This window comes from Artibeus jamaicensis, unplaced genomic scaffold (assembly GCF_021234435.1).
Source record: "Artibeus jamaicensis isolate MK-2021 breed Jamaican fruit bat unplaced genomic scaffold, CSHL_Jam_final scaffold_666, whole genome shotgun sequence".
Lineage (NCBI taxonomy): Eukaryota > Metazoa > Chordata > Mammalia > Chiroptera > Phyllostomidae > Artibeus > Artibeus jamaicensis.
The window spans coordinates 918,964-941,136 of NW_026522053.1; the positions used below are offsets into that span (position 1 = coordinate 918,964).

At 38.0% G+C, this 22,173-nt stretch overlaps 1 protein-coding gene across 3 annotated transcripts in view; it reads left to right on the forward strand.

The window, feature by feature from the left end:
* VPS35L (VPS35 endosomal protein sorting factor like) overlaps positions 1 to 22,173 on the forward strand; it is a 177,054-nt gene that overhangs the window by 82,526 nt on the left and 72,355 nt on the right. For all 3 annotated transcript variants that reach the window (XM_037163428.2, XM_037163430.2, XM_053659497.1), the window contains exons 13-14: positions 2,126 to 2,203; positions 2,890 to 3,012. In XM_037163428.2, coding sequence (XP_037019323.2) covers positions 2,126 to 2,203; positions 2,890 to 3,012 — 201 coding nt within the window. The remainder of the gene's footprint in view (positions 1 to 2,125; positions 2,204 to 2,889; positions 3,013 to 22,173) is intronic.

Sequence of the window (22,173 nt, forward strand, 5' to 3'; positions counted from 1 at the left end):
GGACACGGTCCCTTTGCTGAGCCACTAAGATAAGGAGGGGTGAGCAACTAAGTAACTAAGAAGTAAGAACAAAAGAACATTGTATGACCCTATCAGCAGCCCTGCTTTCTTGTTTCTGTAAACTTGCTTCTGCCACGTAGGCTTAGTAAAATTGCTTCCGCATGCGACACTATAAAAACAAGCCCCTGCCTGAGCTCAGGACCCAGAATTTGGAGACTGCTTCCTCTGGGTCCGCACGTGTAAATAAAGTTTCACTCTGTACACCCAAAAGCAGCTGAGTTGTTTTTTGTAACAGTAAAAACACAATTTGTACTACTTTAAGCAAAAAAGGGAGATTGGCTCTGAAGAGTCAGAGAATGATGTAGTCATGGCTAGATCCAGGGCCTCAGAGTATTGTCAAGAATCATCCTTTTCATCATCACTCAGCTCTTCTTTCCTCTGAATTGACTTCACTGTGAGCCATGCTCTTTCTGTACAGTGGCCCACAGCAGCTCCAGACTCATTTTTTCAATGTAGGAACCCCAGTAGAATGAGAGTCCCCTTTCCCTAGTAGTTGTAGTCAGAGTTTCCTGGCTGAACTGCCATATACTGTCTTGTGACCCAAGATAGTATATTGGGGTATATTGTTTATTGATGGACCAGTCACTGTGGCCATAGGAGGAAATACGCTTACAGACCCAGTCTAGGTCGTGTGCCCATCCCTGGAACTCAGGGTGGGCTGGGTCAAACTCTGTCACAAACCTGATCCAAGAGAAAAGTTTGATTTTCCATAGACAAAAACTGAGAATGAATGCCAGGAAGACAAAAGCAGCAGATGAAAATCATGAACAACTATCCTTGCTCCTCTGGGTAGAAATCTTTCAGACCCAGCAGGTTTCCAATCTGCTCATTGGGCTAAATGGGAAGGGACAGACAAAAAAAAAAAAAAAAGTGGTTAGTGGGCAGGGTGTACAGGGAGCTCAACACTTTATTAAAGGAAAGTTTAATAACTACTCTTCTGAGTCACCGTCCTTTCAGCTCACCTCCACTGCTTGTCCACTGGGCCTTTCTTTGTTGTTACCTAACAGATAATTATTTCCCTTCTAAGATGTGACTGAGTGGAATGAAAGACAACAGAATCAAAACATAATAGAACTGGATGTAGTAACATTTCTTGTTAGTGCTTTTCTTAAATCTCTGTCCTGTTTGGGAACGTCCCCAATAGCCATAGAGATGCCCTTAGAATTTAACAACCCACGAATCTTTCGTGATTGTTCTCAAAGGAGTATTTCATAGCCATCTGTGAAGATAATAGTAAACATCATTATTTATAATCTTCAGGCTTCTGGGTAGGGAGGAGGTGAGTGGCAGAAATCTGACCCTGTTTGGAAAAAAACATGCACCAGAAAAGTGCCTTTCTTTACAAAGGTGTTTTTGCCTGAAAGCTGGCAAGTATCTAAGGTATATCAGAGGAAATTAATTTAAGGAACATTGAGATACTTTGTAGCTCAGACCTTCACTTTTCCATCCAGTCCAAGGCCTCTAGCCACCTTCTCTCTGATTAGCAAATTCTTTCAGCAGGCAGTGTTAGTCTTTTAAAACAATGAATATAAAACCAATGGATTATAGCATTGTTATGCTTCATGCTTATTTTATGTAAAATTTCTTAAAATATATTATAATTTGTCTGCTTCCATGCCTGCCTAGTAAAGAATGAATCAATATATTTTAACAATGCAACAGTGAAGTCCCAGCTGTTTATCCATGTGTGTTTGTCATTTTTCAGAGAGGAAGAGAAAATCGTACATACAGCCTTGAGAGTACATTCCTCCTAGTGCTATATTGATTTGTTTTCCTGGTCATCTGTTCAAAAATACATTCATTACCTTTGGGAAATTACAAAAATAATTACTGTGAATGCCCCTTTTTAAATTAAAAATAGCTTTTAAAAAAATGAAAATTGTATGCTTATTGAATAAGATAATAGGTAAACAAAAAATAATAAAAATGAACTTTCTGGTCATCTCCATGCCTGTATGTATCAGTATGTACATTTTCAATTTACAGAATGGCACCATACTGTATATATTATTTGCAGCCTGTTCCATAATCAAGGTAATTTCTTCCTTTTCTTTTTTGAGTGCAGGTGGGAATGGAAGTGGCTCCACATCTGAAAGAAAGCCTAAATAAGAACTTTTTTGACTTCCTTCTTATATTCAAACAGGTAGGAGAATAATGCAATTGAGCAGTTGATACAACAGTTACATGATCACAAATTCACAAAACTCAGTTGCTTTTCCAAGTTGACACTGCCTTAAAGCTCTTGAAAAGGGTAAACCCTAGAGCTCTGTCTGGTGTGGCTCAGTGCCAGCCTGTGAACCAAAAGGTCACCATTTCGATTCCCACTCAGTACACATACTTGGGTTGCAGTCCCCAATGGGGTGTGTGAGAGTCAGCCACACACTGATGTTTCCCTCTTTCTCCCTCCCTTCCACGCTCTAAAAATAAATAAATAAAATCTTTTTAAAAATTGTAAACCCTAGAAAATTATACTAGCATCTGTTACATACAATTAAAATTTGTTGTTTATACTGAGCAAGCAGAGAGAATTAATATGCATTTGTTAACAAATGTGTACAGTTCATGAGACTTCCATTTTAACATCTGCTGGCTCCATTTATATCAGGTTACTTCTTTCCACAGTGCATATTTCCAGAACATCTCAGCTCAGTGACATGGGAAACTTTGCTGCTTTCTTCTAGTTAAAAAAACAAACAAACAAAACCCTGAGAAACCAGGCAATTTCTATCAGGACCATGCAAATGCTTATAAGTATGCATTCTGTGAGTTACATATTCCTTGTTAATAATGTGACTTTCCTTGTCTAAGTGTGTATTTTGTCTCTTGTAGATTCATGGGGATACAGTCCAGAACCATCTGGTGATCCAAGGAGTAGAGCTCTCATCCTATCTTCCCTTATATTCACCTGCCATGGACTGGATCTTCCAGTGCCTTTCCTACCATGCCCCCGAGGTAACTGCCACAAAGCTTCAGTGTGAAGTTCACCTTAGAGGAGGAGTGCTGGAGCTCTTGTGGGTGTTGTAATGACCACTACACCAGTGTGCCCTGTAAACAGGACCCTTCCTTAACAGCTATAGCAACATAGTGGCATCCAGCAGGTTGTAGAGGGCTCACCACTGTGGCTGGTTCAGCACTGAGCACTTTTCCTAATTGTCTTGTTTGACAGCTCTGGGAATGGATGTAGAAGCTCATAGAGGTACCACATATTTGATTGCAGACAGAGCCATCCTACCTTTCTGCTAATTGTCTGAAACACATGAGCAGACTGACATATTTAAAAGTGAGAATACTTATTTTTCCCCCTTATTTTAATGAAAGGCAAAATTGGATTTAAAGTAAAAGATTCATGTCATAAGGCATCCTTCCTTTTAAACACCAGTAATCTCAAAGGATGACAGAAGCTGGGAAGAACTATCCTGGGAAATAAAACTCTAAGAATCATTACTGTACTATAAGAAGTAATTTTTTAAATTAGGTCACCTGAATAATAATAAACTCTGATTCTTGGGACACTTAAATAGGAACATAAGGTGTCTTATAAAAAATCATTTCAAAATGCAAAGAATGGATGTCATTATGGAGGGTGGTGGTGAAAATATGTGTGATAGTATGATGCCTAAAAGCTCTTTGATAGTGGCTAGGTTGTGTCAGCTAAGGAGTTAGAGCTGTGTGTGTCTTTTAACAGGTCACACTTCCAAAATATGGGATTGTCAGTCTGGCTGCAGTATTTAGTAATATACAGGACAGACAGGAAGTACAGGGTAAAGGAGAACCATTAAGATGAGAGGAAGGGGAAATGCTTTCAGTTACTAATATCTGATATGTAAAATTTCAAATCAAAATAGAAATCCAAATACCCCTCCCCCCCAAAAATTCACAGACTGATTCAGAAAGGCTTTTTTATTGTTTGATGGTAGGCTTCCCTCCCCTTATACAATTAAAATAAGATTATATTAAGTAAAAAACAGGTTATGCTCCCTATAATAGGCACATCCTACACATATTGAATAGAATAGGTGAAAGTGGATGTTCTTATCTTGTTCCTGATCTTAAGAAAATCATTTTTAGCTTTTCACACTTTAGTATGTTGTTAGTTGTAGATTTGTCATATATGGCCTTCATTATGTTGAGGTATGTTCCCTCTATCCTACTTTGCTGAGGGTTTTTATCACAAATGGGTGCTAGAACTTATCAAATACTTTTTCTGTGTCTATTCGTTATTTTCTTTATTGGCTGTATCACATTCATTGATTTGTGGATATTGAACCAACCTTGCATCTAGGAGTAAATCCTACTTGATCATGGTATATGATCTTTTTAATGTATTGCAGGATCTGGTTTGCTAACATTTTTGTTGAGGATTTTAGCATCCATGTTTATCAGGAATAGTGGCCTAAAATTTTCTTTCTCTGTAATGTCTTCAGCAGGTTTGGTATCAGGGTAATGCTGGCCTCATAGACTGAGTTTGGGAGCCGTCCCTTCTCTTTAATTTTGGGAATAGTTTGAGAACAGTAGGTATTACCTTCTTTTACTCTGGTTAAATTCACTTGTAGAGGCATCAGATCCAGGATTTTTCTTTGTTAGGATTTTCCAATTACTGGTTCAATTTTGTTAGTAGTTATCAGTCTGTTCAGATATTGTATCTTCCTTGATTCATTCTTGATAGACTGTATGTTTCTAGTAATTTATCTGTTTTTTTCCAGACTGTCCAATTTGTTGCCATATAATTTTTTGTAGTATTTCTTGATATTCCTTTGTATTTTTTGGTGTCATTTTGTCCCCTATTTTATTTCTGATTTTGTTTATTTGGTCCCTCTTCTTTTTTTCTGATGAGTCAGGCTAAAGATTTATCAATTTTGTTTAACTTTTCAAAGACCAGCTCTTAATTTCATTGACCTTTTCTATTATTTTTTTTAGACTCCAGATTATTGATTTACACTCTGATCTGTTATTTTCTTTCTTCTGTACTCACTTTGGGCTTTGCTTATTCTTCTTTTTCTGGTTCGTTTAGGTATAAATTTAGATTGTTTATTTGAGATTTTTCTTGTTTCTTGAGGTAGCTGTATCACTATGAATTTCCATCCTAGAATTGCTTTGTCTGTGTAACATAGGTTATGGGCTATTGTGTTTTCATTTCTGTCTCTGAGTATCTTTTGATATCCTCCTTGCTCTTGTTAACACATTCATTGTTTAGTAACATCTTATTTAAACTCCATATCCTTTGTGTGTTTTTCAAATTTTATTTTTACAAATTATTTTTATTTTTTTTGTTACCATTTTACATCCTCCCTGCAATTACCACACTGTTGTACATGTCCATGAGTCCTTTTTCGTTTCTGCTCTATCGCTTAACTGCCCATCTCTCTAACCTCCCTGCCTGTCACAATAGCTATCACCCTATTCTCTATCTATGGGTCTGTCTCTATTTTTCTTATTACTTCAGTTTGATCATTAGATTCCACATATACTCAAATTGTATGGTATTTGTCCTTCTCTGATGACTTACTTCACCTAGCATAATGTTCTCCATGTCCATCCATGCTGTCACAAAGGGAAACATTTTCTTTTGTTTTATGGCCAAGTAATAATTCCATTGTGTAAATGTCCCATAGTTGTCTTATCCAATCATGTACTAATGAACATTTGGGCTGCTTCCATATCTTGGCGAGTGTAAGTAATGCTGCAGTGAACATGGGGTGATTACATTCTTTTGAATTAGTGTTTTAGGTTTCTTTGGATATATTCCCAGCAGTGGGATATCTGGATCAAAAGGCAGACCCCTTAATTTTTTGAGGTATCTTCATACTGATTTCCACAGTGGTTGCACCAATCTGCATTCCGACCAACAATGCAAAAGAGTTCCCTTTTCTACACATTCTCATCAGCATTTGTTTGTTTATTTTTGATGATAGCCATTATGACAGGGGTGAGGTGATACCTCACTGTAGTTTTAATTTGCCTTTCTCTGATGATTTGTGACGTAGAGCATCTTTTCATGTCTATTCGCCAACTGTTTGTCCTCTTTGCCAGAAGTGTCTATTCATATCCTTTGCCCATTTTTTAATTGGGTTATTTGTTTTTTGGTATTGAGTTTTCTAAATTCTTTATAAATTTTGGATGCTAACCCCTTATGAGATGTATTGGCCGATATGTTCTGTCATTCTGTGGCTTGGGTCTTTATTTTGTTAATGGTCTCCTTTGCTGTGCAAAAACTTACTAGTTTGTTAAAGTCCCATTTGTTTATTTTTCTTTTTTTCCCTTGCCTGGGGAGATTTATCAGACAAATTACTGATGTGAGCAATGTCTAAGACTTTACTGCCAATTTCTTCCTCTAGGATTTTTAAGGGTTTGGGTCTAATATTTAAGACTTTAATCCATTTTGAATTTATTCTTACGTGTGGTGTAAGAAGGTGGTCTAGTTTCATTTTTCTGCACATATCTGCCCCGTTTTCCCAATACCATTTATTGAATAAACTATCTCTAGCCCATTATATGTGCTTGCTTCTTCTGTCAAATAAATATCAATTGACTATAAAGGTGTGGGTTTTTTCTTGGGCTCTGTATTCTGTTCCATTGATCTATGTGGCAGCTTTTTTGCCAGTACCATGTTATTTTGATTACTATTACTATAAGTATAGTTTCCTATTAGGTAGTGTGATTCTACCAACTTTGTTCTACTTTCTCAGGATCACTGTTGCTATGTGGGATCTTTTGTGGTTATGTGTAAATTTTTGAAATATTCTAGTTCTGTGAAATACAACATTGGAATATTGATAAGAAATGCATTGATCTATAGATTTCTTTAGGTAGTATGGACATTTTAATGATGTTAATTTTTCCTATTCATGAATATGGTTTGTGATTCCACTTGTATCTTTTTCAGTTTCTTTCTTCAGTGTCTTACAACTTTCTGAGTACAGATTTTTTTCTATCCTTGGTTATATTTATTCCTAGGTATTTTATTCTTTTTGAAGCAAATGTGAATGAGATTGTTTTTTTGACTTCTCTTTCTATTAGTTTATTATTGGCATATAAAAATACAACTGATTTCTGGATATTAATTTTATATCCTGCTACTTTGCTGAATTTATTTATTAGTCTAGTAGGTACTTGGCAGAATCTTGCATTCTCTACAGTATCATGTCATCTGGAAATAAAGATAATTTTACTTCTTCCATTCCAATTTGGATGCCTGTTATGTGTTTTTCTTGTCTGATTGCTAGGGTTGGGTCTTCTAGTACTAAGTTGATAAGAGAGGTGGAAGTAGACATCTTGTCTTGTGTCAGTCTTAAGGGGAATGCTTGTACTTTTTGTCCATTGAGTATGATGCTGGAAGTGTGTTTGTCATAATGATAGTATGTTAGGTACTAATAGTTAGGTACTAATAGTACCTAACAGTAGGTACTAACACACTGACAGTTAGGTATGTACCCTCCATTCTCACTTTGCTGAGAGTTTTTATCATTCATGCATGCTAGATTTTATCAAATGCTTTTACTGCATTTATTGATAGAATCATGTGTTAGAATTCATTTTGTTTATGTGCTTTATCACATGTATTGATTGCTGAATGTTGACCTATCTTGCATTGCTAGAATAAATCTCACTTGGTCATGTGTAACCTTTTTTATGTGCTGCTGTATTTGATTTGCTAATATTTTGTTGAGGATTTTAGCATCTCTGTTCATCATAGAAATTGGCCTGTCATATATATCTTTATCTGGTTTGGGGATTAAGATAAAGCTGGCCTGGTAAAATAAGCTTGGGAGCTTTCTCTCCTCTTGAATTTTTTGAAATAGTTTGAGGAGAAGTGAGGTATTAGTTTTTTACTGGAATGTTTGGTAAAATTCACATGTGAAGCCATCTGGTTCAGTGATTGTTAGTAGTATTTTGATCACTGCTTCAATTTCATTAGATATAATCTGTCCATTCACATTCTTTGATTCTTCTTGATTTAATTTTGGAAGATTGTATGTTTCTAGGAATTTATCTATTTCATCCAGTTTGTCCACTCTGTTGTTATATAGTTGTTCATGGTACTTTTATACAATCCTTTTAATTTCTTTTTTTAATATATTTTATTGATTATGCCATTACAGTTGTTCTATTTCCTCGCTTCATTCCCCTCCACCCTGCACACCCCCTCCCCCACTATTCCCCCCTTTAGTTTATGACCACGTGTCTCAAGTTCTTTCTTTATTTATTTTTAATTATTTATTTATCTTTAGAGGGGTAGGGAAGGAGAGAAGGAGAGAAATATCAATGTATGGTTGCCTCTCGTGAGTCCGCTGCTGGGAACTGGCTTGCAATCCAGGCATGTGCCCTGACTGGGAATCGAACCACAATACTCTGGTTCGCAGGCCCATGCTCAATTCACTGAGCTACACCAGCCAGGGCCTCAAGTTCTTTAGATTCTATATTTCCTGTACTATTCTTGCCCTACCCCCTATCTATTTTCTACCTACCGTCTGTGCTACTTATTTTCTGTACCTTCTTCCCCCTTCTTCTCCCACTCCCCTGTTGTTAATCCTCCATGTGATCTTCATTTCTATGGTTCTGCTCCTGATCTAGCTGTCCTCTTAGTTTGCTTTTGTTTTAGGTGTGGTTGTTAATAACTGTGAGTGTGCTGTCCTTTCACTGTTCATCTTTTTTATCTTCTTTTTCTTAGGTGAGTCCCTTTAACATTCCATATAATAAGGGCTTGGTGATGATGAACTCCTTGAATTTAATCTTATCTGAGAAGCACTTTATCTGCCCTTCCATTCTAAATGAAAGCAATCTTGGATGTAGGTCTTTGGATTTCATGACTTGGAATACTTCTTTCCAGCCCCTTCTTGCCTGTAAGTCTCCTTTGAGAAATCAGCTGACAGTTTGATGGGAACTCCTTTGTAGGTGACTGTCCCCTTAGCTCTTGCTGCTTCTAGGATTCTCTCCTTCATTTTCATCTTGGCTAATGTAATGATGATGTGCCTTGGTGTGCTCCTTCTTGGGTCCAACTTCTTTGGGACTCTGTGAGTTTCCTGGATTTCCTGGAAGTCTATTTCCTTTGCCAGATTGGGGAAGTTTTCCTTTATTATTTATTCAAATAAGTTTTCCACTGGTGGCTGTTCCTTTCCCCCTTCTGGTACTCTTGTAATTTGAATGTTGGAGTGTTTAAAGATGTCCTGAAGGTTCCTAAGCCTCTCCTCATTTTTGTGAATTCTTGTTTCTTCATCCTTTTCTGTTTAGTCATTTTTTTCCTCTTTCTGGTCCACTCCTTTGATTTGAGTCCCAGTTTCCTTTCCATTACTATTGGTTTCCTGTGTATTTCCCTTCATTGCAATTAGTTTAGCTTTCATATGTTCCTCTAATTTGTGACTAAAGTCAACCAATTCTGTGAGCATCCTGATCACCAGTGTTTTGAACTGTACATCTGAAAGTTTGGCTATTTCTTCATCACTTAGATTTATTGGCTCTGGGGCTCTGAGTTGTTCTTGAGCCATGTTTTGATCTGTTCTGTTTCATATGAGGAGCCGAGCCTTAGGTGTTCACCAGGGAGGGGCCACCCAGGTTGCTGGTTTGTGACACTGTCTGTGGGGGCGTGGTCAGAGAGGGACAATGGCTGTCCCCTCTGCTGCTTCCCACCACTGGGGCCTGCATGATCTATCTCACCGCTAGCTCCTTCACCGGTTTATCTGCTCGCAAATGTGTGACCATGGTCAGCCCTCAGTGAGTCCACTGTCTTGTGCCCTCAGAGTGTCTGTCTGCTACTCCACACCTGGGATCTGCCCACGGCTGCTGGTGTGCCTAGATCACGCGCCCAGTTTGGTCCGGTGGATCTTTCCTGCCCGATCCCGCTCTGCTGCTGGCTCTGCCCCTCTTACCGTTTTGGCTGAAGGGTTCATTGTTGTCAGACTTCCGGATAGTGCAATTTTCTGTGGTTTGGGTGCATTTTTGTTGCTAAAACTTTGTTGTTTTTAAACTTGGTTGTGCGAGAAGGCACAGTGTAACCACGTATGCCTCCATCTTGGTCGAAGTCCAGGTGAATGTTCAGTCCTTTTAATTTCTTGATATCAGTTATTTTTCAACTCTCTTTTGTGATTGTATTTACTTGGGTCCACTTTTTTCTTAATCAGTCTGGTTAAAGGTTTATCAATCTCGTTTATCTTTTCAAATTACTAGGTCTTTGATTCATTGATATTTTGTATTGAATTTCTAGATTCTCTTTTGTACATTTATGCTTTAATATTTATTTTTAATTATTTTTATATATTTTAAAGTATATTTTATTGATTATGCTATTTTTGTTGTTCCATTTTTTTTCTTTCCTTTGTTCTAAGCCACCCCATACCCCTGCTTCCATCTGAATTCCCCCTGGCCTTAGTTCATGTCCATGGGTCATATATATAAGTTCTTTAGCTTCTTCCCTTCCTATTGATTTTTAACCTCCCCCTGTTTATTTTGTACCTACCATTTATGCTTCTTATTCCCTGTACTTTTTCCCCTGTTCTGCCTCCTCTCTGTCCCCACTGATAACCCTTCATGTGATCTCCATTTCTGTGATTCTGTTACTCTTTTAGTTGTTTGGTTAGTTTGCTTTTGTTTTTGTTAATTTTTAGGTTTAGTTGTTGATAATTGTGTTTGTTGTCATTTTACTATTCATATTTTTGATCATCTTCTTTTTCTGAGACATCTTAATCCCTCTAATAAGGGCTTCATGATGATGAACTCCTTTAACTTGACCTTATTTATGAAGCACTTTATCTGCCCTTCCATTCTAAATGATAGCTTTGCTGGATAGAGTAATCTTGGATGTATGTCCTTGGCTTTCAAGAATTTGAATACTTCTTTTCAGCCCCTTCTTGCCTGTAAGATTTCTTTTGAGAAATCAGCTGAACATTTTATGGGGACTCCTTTGTAGGTAACTGTCTCCTTTTCTCTTGCTGCTTTTAAGATTCTTTCCTGATCTTTGATCTTGAGAAATGTAATTATGATGTGATTTGGTGTGTGCTTCCTAGGGTCCAACAGGTTTTTACTGCCAGAGGTTTTGAGGCTTTATTTCCCCAGGCTGGAATCCTGGGTTGTTCAGCCTGACATGCACCCCAGTATCCTCACCACCCAGTTCCTCAGCCCCTGCCTCCCCTGCAGTGGTTCTCTACCCTGCTGCCATGCTGTGAGTCCTCTCCACCCTGGCTGCCTGTCTCCGCTTCTCCTACCAGTGTGAGTGAATATTTCTTCTTTAACTCCTTGGTTGTCAGACTTCCATACAGTTCAATTTTGTGTCAGTTGTGATGTTTTTGTTTTTAAATTTGTTGTTGTTCTTTTTTGGTTGTGTGAGGAGGTACAGTGTGTATACCTATCCCTCCATCTTGGCTGGAAGTCTCATTGTGGTTTTAATTTGTATCTCTCTGATGGCTAGTGATGCTGAGCATTTTCTCATATATCTCTTGGCCCTGTATGTCGTCCTTGAAGAAGTGGGTGTTCAAGTCCGTTGCTCATTTTTAACTGGGCTGTTTCTCTTTCTGTAGTAGAGTCCTGTGAGTTCTTTATTTATAATTTTGGACATCAAACCCTTTTCCAAGGTATCATTGGCAAGTATGTTTTCTCATACAGTTGTTTACCTTTTCATTTTGCTGATATTTTCTTTAGCTGTGCAGATTCTTTTTATTTTGATGAAGTCTTATTTTGATGAAGCCTCATTTGTTTATTTTTTACTTTATATCCCTTGTTCTAGGTGACCTACGGGTGAAAATAATGCTGTGTGGAATATATGAAATTTTCCTGTCTATGTTCTCCTCTAGAATTTCTGTGGTGTCGTGACTTATATTTAAGTTTTTCATCCATCTTGATTTTATTCTTGGGTGCTGTGTAAGTTAGTGATCGAGTTTAATTTTTTGCATGTAGCTGTCCATATCTCCCAAAACCATTTGTTGAAGAGGCTATTTTTAAGTCCATTTTATGCTTCTGCAACTTTTGACAAATATTGACCATAGAGACATGAGTTTATTTCTGGGCTTTGTGTTATGTTCCATTGATATATGTGTCTGTTCTTATGTGTGTCTGGCGTACCAGACTGTTTTGACTACATGGGACTTGTAATATAGTTTGATGTCAGATATTGTTATCTCTCCTTTCACAATTGCTGCAGCTATTCAAGCTCATTTATCGTTCTATAATAAATTTTTGAAATCTCTGCCTTTGAAATATGTAATTGGTATTTTTGTAGGGATTGAATTGAATCTATAAATTACTTTGGGTAGTATAGACATTTTGATGATTTTAATTCTTCCAATCCATGAACCTAGTATATGTTTCCATTTGTTTGTGTCTTCCTTGATTTATTTCTTCAGTGTTGTGTGGTTTTCTGAGCATAGGTCTTTTACATTCTTGGTTAGGTTTATTCCTAGGCATTTTATTTTTCTTTTTGCTTTATCAAATGAGATTTTTTTCTTGATTTCTGCTTCTGCTGTTTCGTTGTCAATATACAAAAATGCCTTTGTTTTCTGGATATTGACTTTGTATCCCACTGTTTTGCCAAATACATTTATTAGGTGGAGCAGTTTTTGGGTGGAATCTATAGGATTTTCTATGTACACTATCGTGTCATCTGCAAACAATGACAGTTTTGTTTCCTCCTTTCCAATTTGGATGCCTTTTATTTCCTTTTCTTGCCTGATTGCTGTGGCTAGGACTTCCAATACTATGTTGAATAGAAGTGGTGAAGGGGCCACCCTTGTCCTGTTTCTGATCTTAGTGGGAAACCTTTTATTTTTTGCTCATTGAGTATGATATTGTCTCTGTGTTTCTCATATGTGGCCTTTATTATGTTGAGGCATGCTCCTTCTATTCCTCTTTGCTGAGTCTTTTAAAAATAATAAATTGTTACTGTACCTTATGAAATGCTTTTTCTGCATATTTTGATATTATCGTATGATTTTTGTTGTTCATTTTGTTTATATGAGGTATTACATATATTGATTTGTGAATATTATACCATCCTTGCATCCCTGGGAAGAATCCCACCTGATCATGGTGTATAGCTATTTTTTGTATTGCTGGATGTGGTTTGACAATATTCTGTTGTGGATTTTAGGGTCTGTGTTCATCAGTAATATTGGCCTTTAGTTTTCTTTCTTTGTCATGTCCCTATCTGGTTTCAGGATTAGGCTGTCCTCATTAAAAGACTTTGGGAGTCTTCCCTCTTCTTGGATTTTTTTTGCAGTAATAGTCTGAAAAGAATAGGGGTTAGCCATTCCTTAAATGTTTTGTAAAATTCCCCTGTGAAACCATACAGTCCAGGGCTTATATATAATGGGAGTTCTTTGATTACTGCTTAAATTTCGCTAACTGCTATCAGTGTATTCAGGCTTTCTGCTTCTTGATTCAGTTTCGAAAGAATATATTTTTCCAGAAATTTGTCCATTTCACCCACATGTTCACACTAAATTTTTGGTATATAGTTGTTCATAGTAATTCCTTATAGTCCTTTGTAGTTCTGTGGTATCAGTTTTAATCTCTTGCATTTCAGATTTTATTTATTTGGCTCCTGACTCCTTTTTTTTCTTAATGAATCTGCTTAAAGGTTTTTTGATATTGTTTATCTTTTCGAGGAAATAGCTCCTGGATTTATTGATATTTTGGATTTTTGTTTTAGTCTCTGTCATTTAGTTCTGCTCTGATCTTGGTTATTTCCTTTCTTCAACTCACTCTGGGCTTTGTTTGTTGTTGTTTCTCCAGTTCTTGTAGAAGTAGGGTTAGGTTATTTATTCAAAATGTTTCTGTCTCTTTTAGGTAGCCCTGTATCACTATGAACTTCCCTCTCAGGACCGCCTTTGCTGTAGCCCATAAGTTTTAGTCTGTTGTGTTTTCATTTTTGTTTGTTTCCAAAAATGTTTTGATTCCTTCATCTCGTTTATTAACTGAGTGATTGTTTAATAGCATGCTGTTCAAGTTCAATGAATTTGAGGGTTTTTGAGTTTTTTCCTTGAGGTTGGTTTTTAGTTTTAGGTCTTTGTGGTCTGCAAAAATGCTTGATATAATTCCAGTTTTCTTGAATTTTTGAGGTTTGTTTTTAGTCCTATCATGCAGTCTGTCTTTGAAAATGTTCCATGTGCATTTGAAAAGAATGTATATTTTGCTTCTTTGAGATTAGTCCATTTGATTGAAGGCATTGTTCAGTGCCTTGGTATCCATGTTGATACTTTGTTTGGAAGATCTCTCCATTTGTGATAGTGGGGTTTTACAAATTCCGTAGTGTAAGTGTGTTGTTGTCGATATCTTTCTTGAAGTGCTCCAAGATTTTCATTATTTGGGTGTTTCTGTGATGGGTGCATATATGTTTATAATGTTTATGTCTCTTTGATGTATCCTTTCCATGAGTATTATAAAGTGTCCTTCTAGGTCTCTTTTTATGGCCCTTGTTTTGAAGTCTATTTTCTCTGATACAAGTGTTGCTACTCCAGCTTTTTCCCTCTGTCCATTTGCTTGCAATATTTTTTCTAACCATTTGCTTTTAGTCTGTGTAGGTCTTTTGTTCTGAGGTGGTTCTCTTATAGGCAGCATATGTTCGGGTTTTGTTTTCTTATCCATTGAGTCACCCTATGTCTTTTGATTGGAGCATTTAATGTATTTACATTTAAGGTTATTATTGATCGGTACTTATTCATTTTCCTCCCTTTTTACCTATGCTCCTCTAGCTCACACTCTTTCTTCCTCTTTTTAAAGCAGTCCCTTTAGTATATCTTGCATTTTATCTTTTGGAAGAAGTGTATTCTTTTTAGCCTTTTTTTTTTGGGGGGGGACCACTTATTTCATCTTCCATTTTAATTGAGAGCCTTGCTGGGTAAAGTAGCCTTGGTTTTCATTACCTGGAATATTTGTCACCATTTCCTTCTGGCTTGCAGTGTTTCTTTTGAGAAATCAGCTTGTAGCCATTGGAGCTCCCATTTATGTCACTTCGTGTTTCTCCTTTGATGTCTTTAAGATTCTTTCTTTGTGTTGAAAACTTGGCATTTTAATTATGATGTTTCTTGGAGTAGGCCTATTTTGGTTTATCTTGAATGGGACCCTGTGTTCTTTCTGAACTTGCATGGCTTTCCCCTCTCCAGGTTAGAGAAGTTTTCTGTCATCATTTTTTCAAACATATTTTCCATCCCTTGCTACTTTTCTTCTCTTCCTGTATTCCTATGATTTGAATGTTGCTGCATTTCATGCCCTTCAGTTCCCATTAGCTATCCTCATATTTTTAAATCTTTTTCATTTAGCTGCTCTACCTGAGTATTTTTTTCTACCTTGTCTTCCAGCTCACAAATTTGGCCTTTTGCTTCATCCAGCCTGGTTGTAATTTTGTCTAGTGTACTTGTTATTTCAAATATTGTATTCTTCATTTCCTCCTGGTTCTTGTTTATAGTTTCTATTTCCTTTTTAATTTCCTTGTTTCCTTTTGCTATAATTCCCAGTCAGTTCCTTGTAGTTGTCACTGAGTTCCTTGAGCATCCTTATAACCATATTTTGACTTTATGTCTGATAGTTTGCTTGCCTCCATTTCATTTTGCTCTTTAACTGGGAAATTTCCCATTCCTTTCAGTTGCAGGTTTTTTCTTTATCTCCCCCTTTAAGTGACTCTTTTTGTTTGTTTCTACAATTCTAGATGCTCTGTTTTTCCAGCTTGTATTCATAAGGTACTGGACCCAGTGGGAGCACAATTGCAGAAAATCCATAGCAGGGTCAATAGTAGCGACAGCTGAATGAAGTTTAATGAAGCTGAATGAAGATAGGTAGTGACAGGTGAATAAGAATATTGTAAAAAAGCAGAAGTGAATATGAGATGTGTACAGTAAAGAAAAATGATTTCAAAAGGATGGGAGAAGTAAACTAATAAGAGTAAGGAGTGAAGTTCCAGTTGAAATATGGGGGAAAAGGGGGGGAAGGGGGGGATAGAAGTCAATGAAATAAAATTTCTCACTCCACTTGTCAGGGGCAGGGGGAAGGTAAAAGAGAAAGACAGCAGGAGAGTATTCTATGGAATTTAAAGTAGAAATAAGTAGTGAACAAATAGGAATTCCTATGTAGAAGTGCAGCAATAACCATGATATTTCACACAATTAGCTACTGTTTGTAAAAGGTGAAAAGGAAATAAGTTTCTTATTAAAAGGGAAAAAATGTGAAGTGACTTAAGAAAGGACAGTGCTTATGTGAGGTTAGGTGGAGGAGATAGTGATAGTAAGGGATAGAAACTTGGCGTAGTGTGAGAGAAAATACAGTTTACCACAGCAGTAATAAAGCTCAAGAAGGTAGTGAAATTGATTAATACTTGAGAAGGGTGCTATTTGGGACTTTGTATAACAATAGTATGGTAAGAAATATATAATCCTAATAAAAAGTAAATGTATCATTTGGAATATGTGTCAATTTAAGGAAAAAATCAAAATGCAATATGAAAGGGTGAATAAAAAATGAAACAATAAAAACAAAAGAAAAATCTAAATAAATGGAAATAAAATAATTTTTTAAAAAAATGTAAGTTTTAATGGACATGAAAGTGAATTTATTTTAGCTGTTGTTGTTCTCCTTCTAACTTCTTTCTGGATCAGCCTCTGGTTTTCTCACAGCTTCAGGACTTACTGTCTTACCCTGGAAAGAAAAAAAAAAAAGGCTTCCTGCTGATTTTAAACCTGCCAAGAAGGTTTTGCAGGTTTCCTGAAACCTGCAGGCAGAGGGGGTCTGGATCAGTTTTTTTTTTCTTTCCTGTGGTCCCACAAGGATAGGCTAAGTCTGGACTACCATAATCACAGGTGCCCAGTTTCTAGTCCACACCCTCAGAGCACTGTGTGGCCCTCAGTGTCTACTCTGCACATTTGCACCAGGCTGGGACTGATAATCCACCTTATTTTGCAACCCTTTGATCAGCCTGTGAGGTGCACTGAGTGACAGCAAATCATGCCCAACTCCTTCTTAGTTGGCCTAGTGGGTGTACCCTCGCCTTGTTTATATCTTTCATCTGTTCTTTTCTACTTAAAGAAATGCCTTTAACATCTCTTGTCTTACTGGATTAATGGTGATGAACGTCTTTAGCTTTACCTTGTCTAGGACACTCTTTATCTTTCCTCGATTCTAAATAATAGCCTTCCTGTTTAGAATATCTTGGTTGTAGTTCTTTCCTTTTCATCACTTTTAATGTTTTTGTGCCTGTCCCTTCTGGTCTGCAAAGCATCTGTTGAGAAATCAGCTGACAGTTTTATTTGAACTCTCTTATAAGCAACTAACTGCTTTTCTCTTCATGCTTTTAAGATTCTCTCTTTGTCTCTAACTTTTGACATTTTAATTATTATGTGTGTTAGTATTGGCTTCTTTGGGTTCATCTTGTGTGGGGCTCTCTACCCTTCCTAGGCTTGTATGTTTGTTTTCTTTGCAAGGTTTAGGAAAGTAGTCATTATTTCTTGAAATAGGTTTTCAATTCCTTGTTTGCTCTCTCTTCTATTTCTGGTACCCCTGTGATATGAATGTTACTATCCTTGATATTGTCTAAGAAGTCCCTTAAAACAATCCTGAGTATGTTTTTCTTTTTTCTTCTTACTGTTCTGATTGGGTATTTTCTACTATCTTGTCTTTTAGGTCACTGATTTGATGCTCTGCTTAATCTAATTATTATTGATTTCCTCAAGTATATATTTTTTTTCATTTCAGTTATTCTTTATTCTTGGCTGTTTTTTGTGATTTCTGTTTCCTTTTTTATGGTTTCTTGCTCTTTGTGAAATTCTCACTGAGTCCATCTGTTCTTCCCCTAAGTTCATTAGCATCCTTGTAATCAGTGCTTTGAACTTTATATATGGTAGATTGCTTGTCTCCATTTTGTTTAATTTTTTTTCTAGAGTTTTGTCCTTTTGTCATTTGAGACATTTTTTTGTCTCCTTATTTTCGCCATCTCCTTCTGTTTGTATGTAGTGGGTAGGGCTTTTGTGTCTCCCAGTCTGTCTTAGTCTGGCCTTTAGTACATTAGAGGGTGTCCTGTGAGAAGGTGTCTAGTGTCACAGTCTCCCTGATCACCTGAGCTGGGTGTTCCAGGGATGTCCCTTTTATGGGTTGTTTCCACCCTCCCTTTGTACTTGGGCCTCAGTTGTTGTTGGCATATCTATGAGTGTGGTTGATCCTCAAGTTGTCTGGCTGTGAGGGATGGCTGAGACTACAGCAGAAATGCTGTTAGGTGGGAGCTGACTCCACAAACTGGCCAGATGAGCTGGTTGGGGAGTTGGGTCTTAGGGAATCAGCAGAGTGGGATGAAGGGTGTTAACAGATTTAGCTTTTGTCTGTGCCAGACTGGCTAGGTGAAAGTACAGCTGAACAAAGGAACAGTGGTGTTTTCAAGTGCTTTTATTCCCAGAGAGAGTTGCCCCAACTTTGCCCCTACTGCCGTCCCCCTGAACTTAGTCAATTTTGTTCTTCTCCATATATCCTATGTGCCTTTTGAGCTGGTGTCCATGCCCTGGAGCTTAGAGTGTATGAGTTTGTGTGATGGCCTAGTAAGAGTGTAACTGGAAAAGACACTGGCGTTTGGACTCCCTGTCACTATCAAATCCAATAAGCAATGACAGCGATTGAATCTTTTCTGGGCACTTTATTCAGATGGCCGGCAATCTGAGAAGATAGCGGATTCATACCCTAACAAACCATCTCTTCCCAGGGGGATGAGGGAGGTAAAACAAGGTACAGTGAGGGCTTTGGGATTCAGAAGCTGCAACACTCCTGTCCTTGGCAGTTAGCTGTTCCCAAGGTGGGAGTGGTCATCTGCTCCCCTGGAAGACAAAAAACCTGGATACCTCCAATTTGTCCCCAGGTGGTAATCTCTATCCAGTGCCTCAGGAGGTTGGCTGTTTCCCAGGAGCCAGGATGGGCCTTATCTGTAGTTTCTGAAACAAAAGCTTTAACATACACATTACTGCTAGACTTAAAACTTTTTACCTTAAGATAAAATTTTTCAAGTCTTGAGTGCCCTGTCAAGAGTGCACATCTTAGTCTTCCGCAGCCCTTTGTTTTTCTTGTATTAACATGACTGGTTATCTCAGCCAGATTTGGGGACTTTTCTTCCCAGTACTGATGCTTTGGGCTGGGGACATTGGTGTGGAGATGGATCCTCTTGCTCTTCAGGGGAGACTTCTGCAGCCAAGAAATCCCCCCCTATTCTTATCACCTCACTGTGGGTGTGGGACTTGCCTGTTCTGTGGCTCAGCCCCGCCTAACAATCTTTTTTTTTTTTTTTTATTTTTTTATTGATTATGCTGTTACAGTTGTTCTATTCCCCCCTTCATTCCCCTCCACCCTACCCCCCCATTCCCACCATTAACCCCCCTTTAGTTTATGACCATGTGTCTCAAGTCCTTTAGATTCTATATTTCCCATACTATTCTTGCCCCCCATCTATTTTCTATCTACTGTCTATGCTACTTATTTTCTGTACCTTCTGCCCCCTTCTCCTCTTCTCCCTCCCCTGTTGCTAACCCTCCTTGAGATCTTCATTTCTATGTTTCCACTCCTGATCTAGCTGTCCTTTTAGTTTGCTTTCGTTTTAGGTGTGGTTGTTAATAACTGGGAGTTTGTTGTCCTTTCACTGTTCATGTTTCTTTAACTTCTTTTTCTTAGATAAGTCCCTTTAACATTTCATATAATAAGGGCTTGGTGATGATGAACTCCTTGAATTTGATCTTATCTGAGAAGCACTTTATCTGCCCTTCCATTCTAAATGAAAGCTTTACTGGATAGAGCAATCAGTCTTGGATGTAGATCCTTGCCTTTCATAACTTGGAATACCTCTTTCCAGCCCCTTCTTGCCTGTAAGGTCTCTTTAGAGAAATCTGCTGACAGTCTGATGGGGACTCCTTTGTAGGTGACTGTCCCCTTAGCTCTTGCTGCTTCTAGGATTCTCTCCTTCATTTTAATCTTGGCTAATGTAATTATGATGTGCCTTGGTGTGTTCCTTCTTGGGTCCAACTTCTTTAGTACTCTCTGAGCTTCCTGGATTTCCTGGAAGTCTATTTCCTTTGCCAGCTTGGGGAAATTCTCCTTTATTATTTGTTCAAATAAGTTTTCCACTGGTGGCTGTTCCTTTCCCCCTTCTGGTACCCCTATAATTCGGATGTTGGAGCGTTTAAAGATGTCCTGGAGGTTCCTAAGACTCTCCTCATTTTTTTGAATTCTTGCTTCTTCACTCTTTTCTGTTTGGCCATTATTTGCTTTCTTCTGGTCCACTCCATTGATTTGAGTCCCAGTTTCCTTTTCATTGCTATTGGTTTCCCGTGCAATTCCATTCATTTCAATTAGTTTTGCCTTCATATATTTGTCTAATTTGTGGCTATAATCAACCAGTTCTGTGAGGATCCTGATCACCAGTGTTTTAAAGTGTGCGTCTGAGAGTTTTGCTATTTCTTCATCACTTAGATTTATAGGCTCTGGGGCTTTGAGATCTTCTTAAGCCATTTTTGGTCTGTTCGTGCCCTTTAAGTGTGAGGAACGGAGCCTTGGACTCCCAGGTCACTGGGTTGTGACGCTGTATGTGGGGGCGTGGTCAGAGCGCTGGGTGTGGAACAGAGCCTTAGGTGATTCACCTGGGCCGGGCCACTCAGAGTCGCTGGGTTATGATGCTGTATGTGGAGGTGGGGTCAGAGCAGGGAAATGGCGGCACCCTCCCTGCAGCTTGCTGTGGGGACCCGTTGGGTTCCGGTCCAATCGCCCACTCCCTCGCTTGTCTATCCACGCACAAATGCGCGACCACAGTCAACCCGCAGCCCTGCTCCCGTGCTGTTTCCCCCAAGGTCGCTCACTTGGTCTCTCGCTCGGTCACTCACTAGGGCCAACCCCGTGCCTGGGTACTGCGCGCACCTGGATTCCGCGTGCCTTAGTCTGTCTGACCGAGTTTTCCTGTGCAACCCTGCTCTACCAGCTGCTGGTTTTGCCCCTTACCAGTCAGGCTGAATAATTTGTTATTAACAGACTTCCGAAAAGTTCAATTTTCTGTGTTCTGGCTGTGTTTTCTGTTGCTAATATTTAGTTGTCTCTAAACTTGGTTGTGTGAGAAGGCACGGACATCCACCTATGCCTCCATCTTGGTGGAAGTCCCCCCCTCCTAACAATCTTAATGTCACTTCTTCTTTATATCCTTATAGTTATAAAAATTCTGTCCAGCTGGTCTTCGGGTGCTTCTCAGTGATGGTTGTTGTGTAATTTAGTAGTAATTTGGTGTGATCATGGGAGGAGCTGAGCATAGAGTTTTCTACTTAGCCATCCCGACCAGATATCCCACAAGTGTGCTTTTTCAAATTAGGAAAAAGTCCCCAGAGAAAGAGAAATAAAATTAAATTTTTCTTTTAATACCTGGGGTGTATAATGTCTTTTTATTCACATTGAAGTATTTTTATTCATTTGAGACTTGTGCAATATTAACTCTGAATTGAGGGAGGGAGTATTAACTTTAAGATTAGTTCATGATTCCCCCCTTTACGTTTCTGCTTTATTTATAAAAATAAGAATAAGAAGGTGTTGTGCATGTTGTTTAATACTCATTTTCATTAAACAGGATTTATAAACACTAGTTGGAAGGTTTTTTAATAAAATCAGAAGTACAAAAATGTGAGCAGTCTGGGCTGCATATGAGTTAATCTTGGTTTAGAAAATAGAAATGCAGTGCTGCCCCAATTTATTTTTTCTTTACCTCTACTTTTGAAGTAGGTATATAACCCTCCTCTGAAGATAATCTTTAAAATTCAATAGTTAAATATTAAGTTTTCTGAGTTTTTCTTTAACTTTTTAAAGGACTTTATTTATTTTTAGAAAGAAGGGAGGGAGAAAGAGAGGGAGAGAAACTTTAGTGTATGGTTGCCTCTTGTGCCCCCCTACTAGGGACTGGGCCTGCCCTGACTAGGATCGAACCAGTGACCCTTTGGTTAGCCAACACTCAATCCACTGAGCCACACTAGCCAGGGCATAAAATTCAGTAGTTAAATATGAATCCATATGAATGAAATGTCAGAAAGGCAACATCTTTTTTTTTTTTTTTTTCACTATAATGAGTGAATGTAAACCCTGCTGAAATAGTCTAGTTAATTGTATTATAGCAATGTCAATTTCCTAGCTTTACTAATGCAC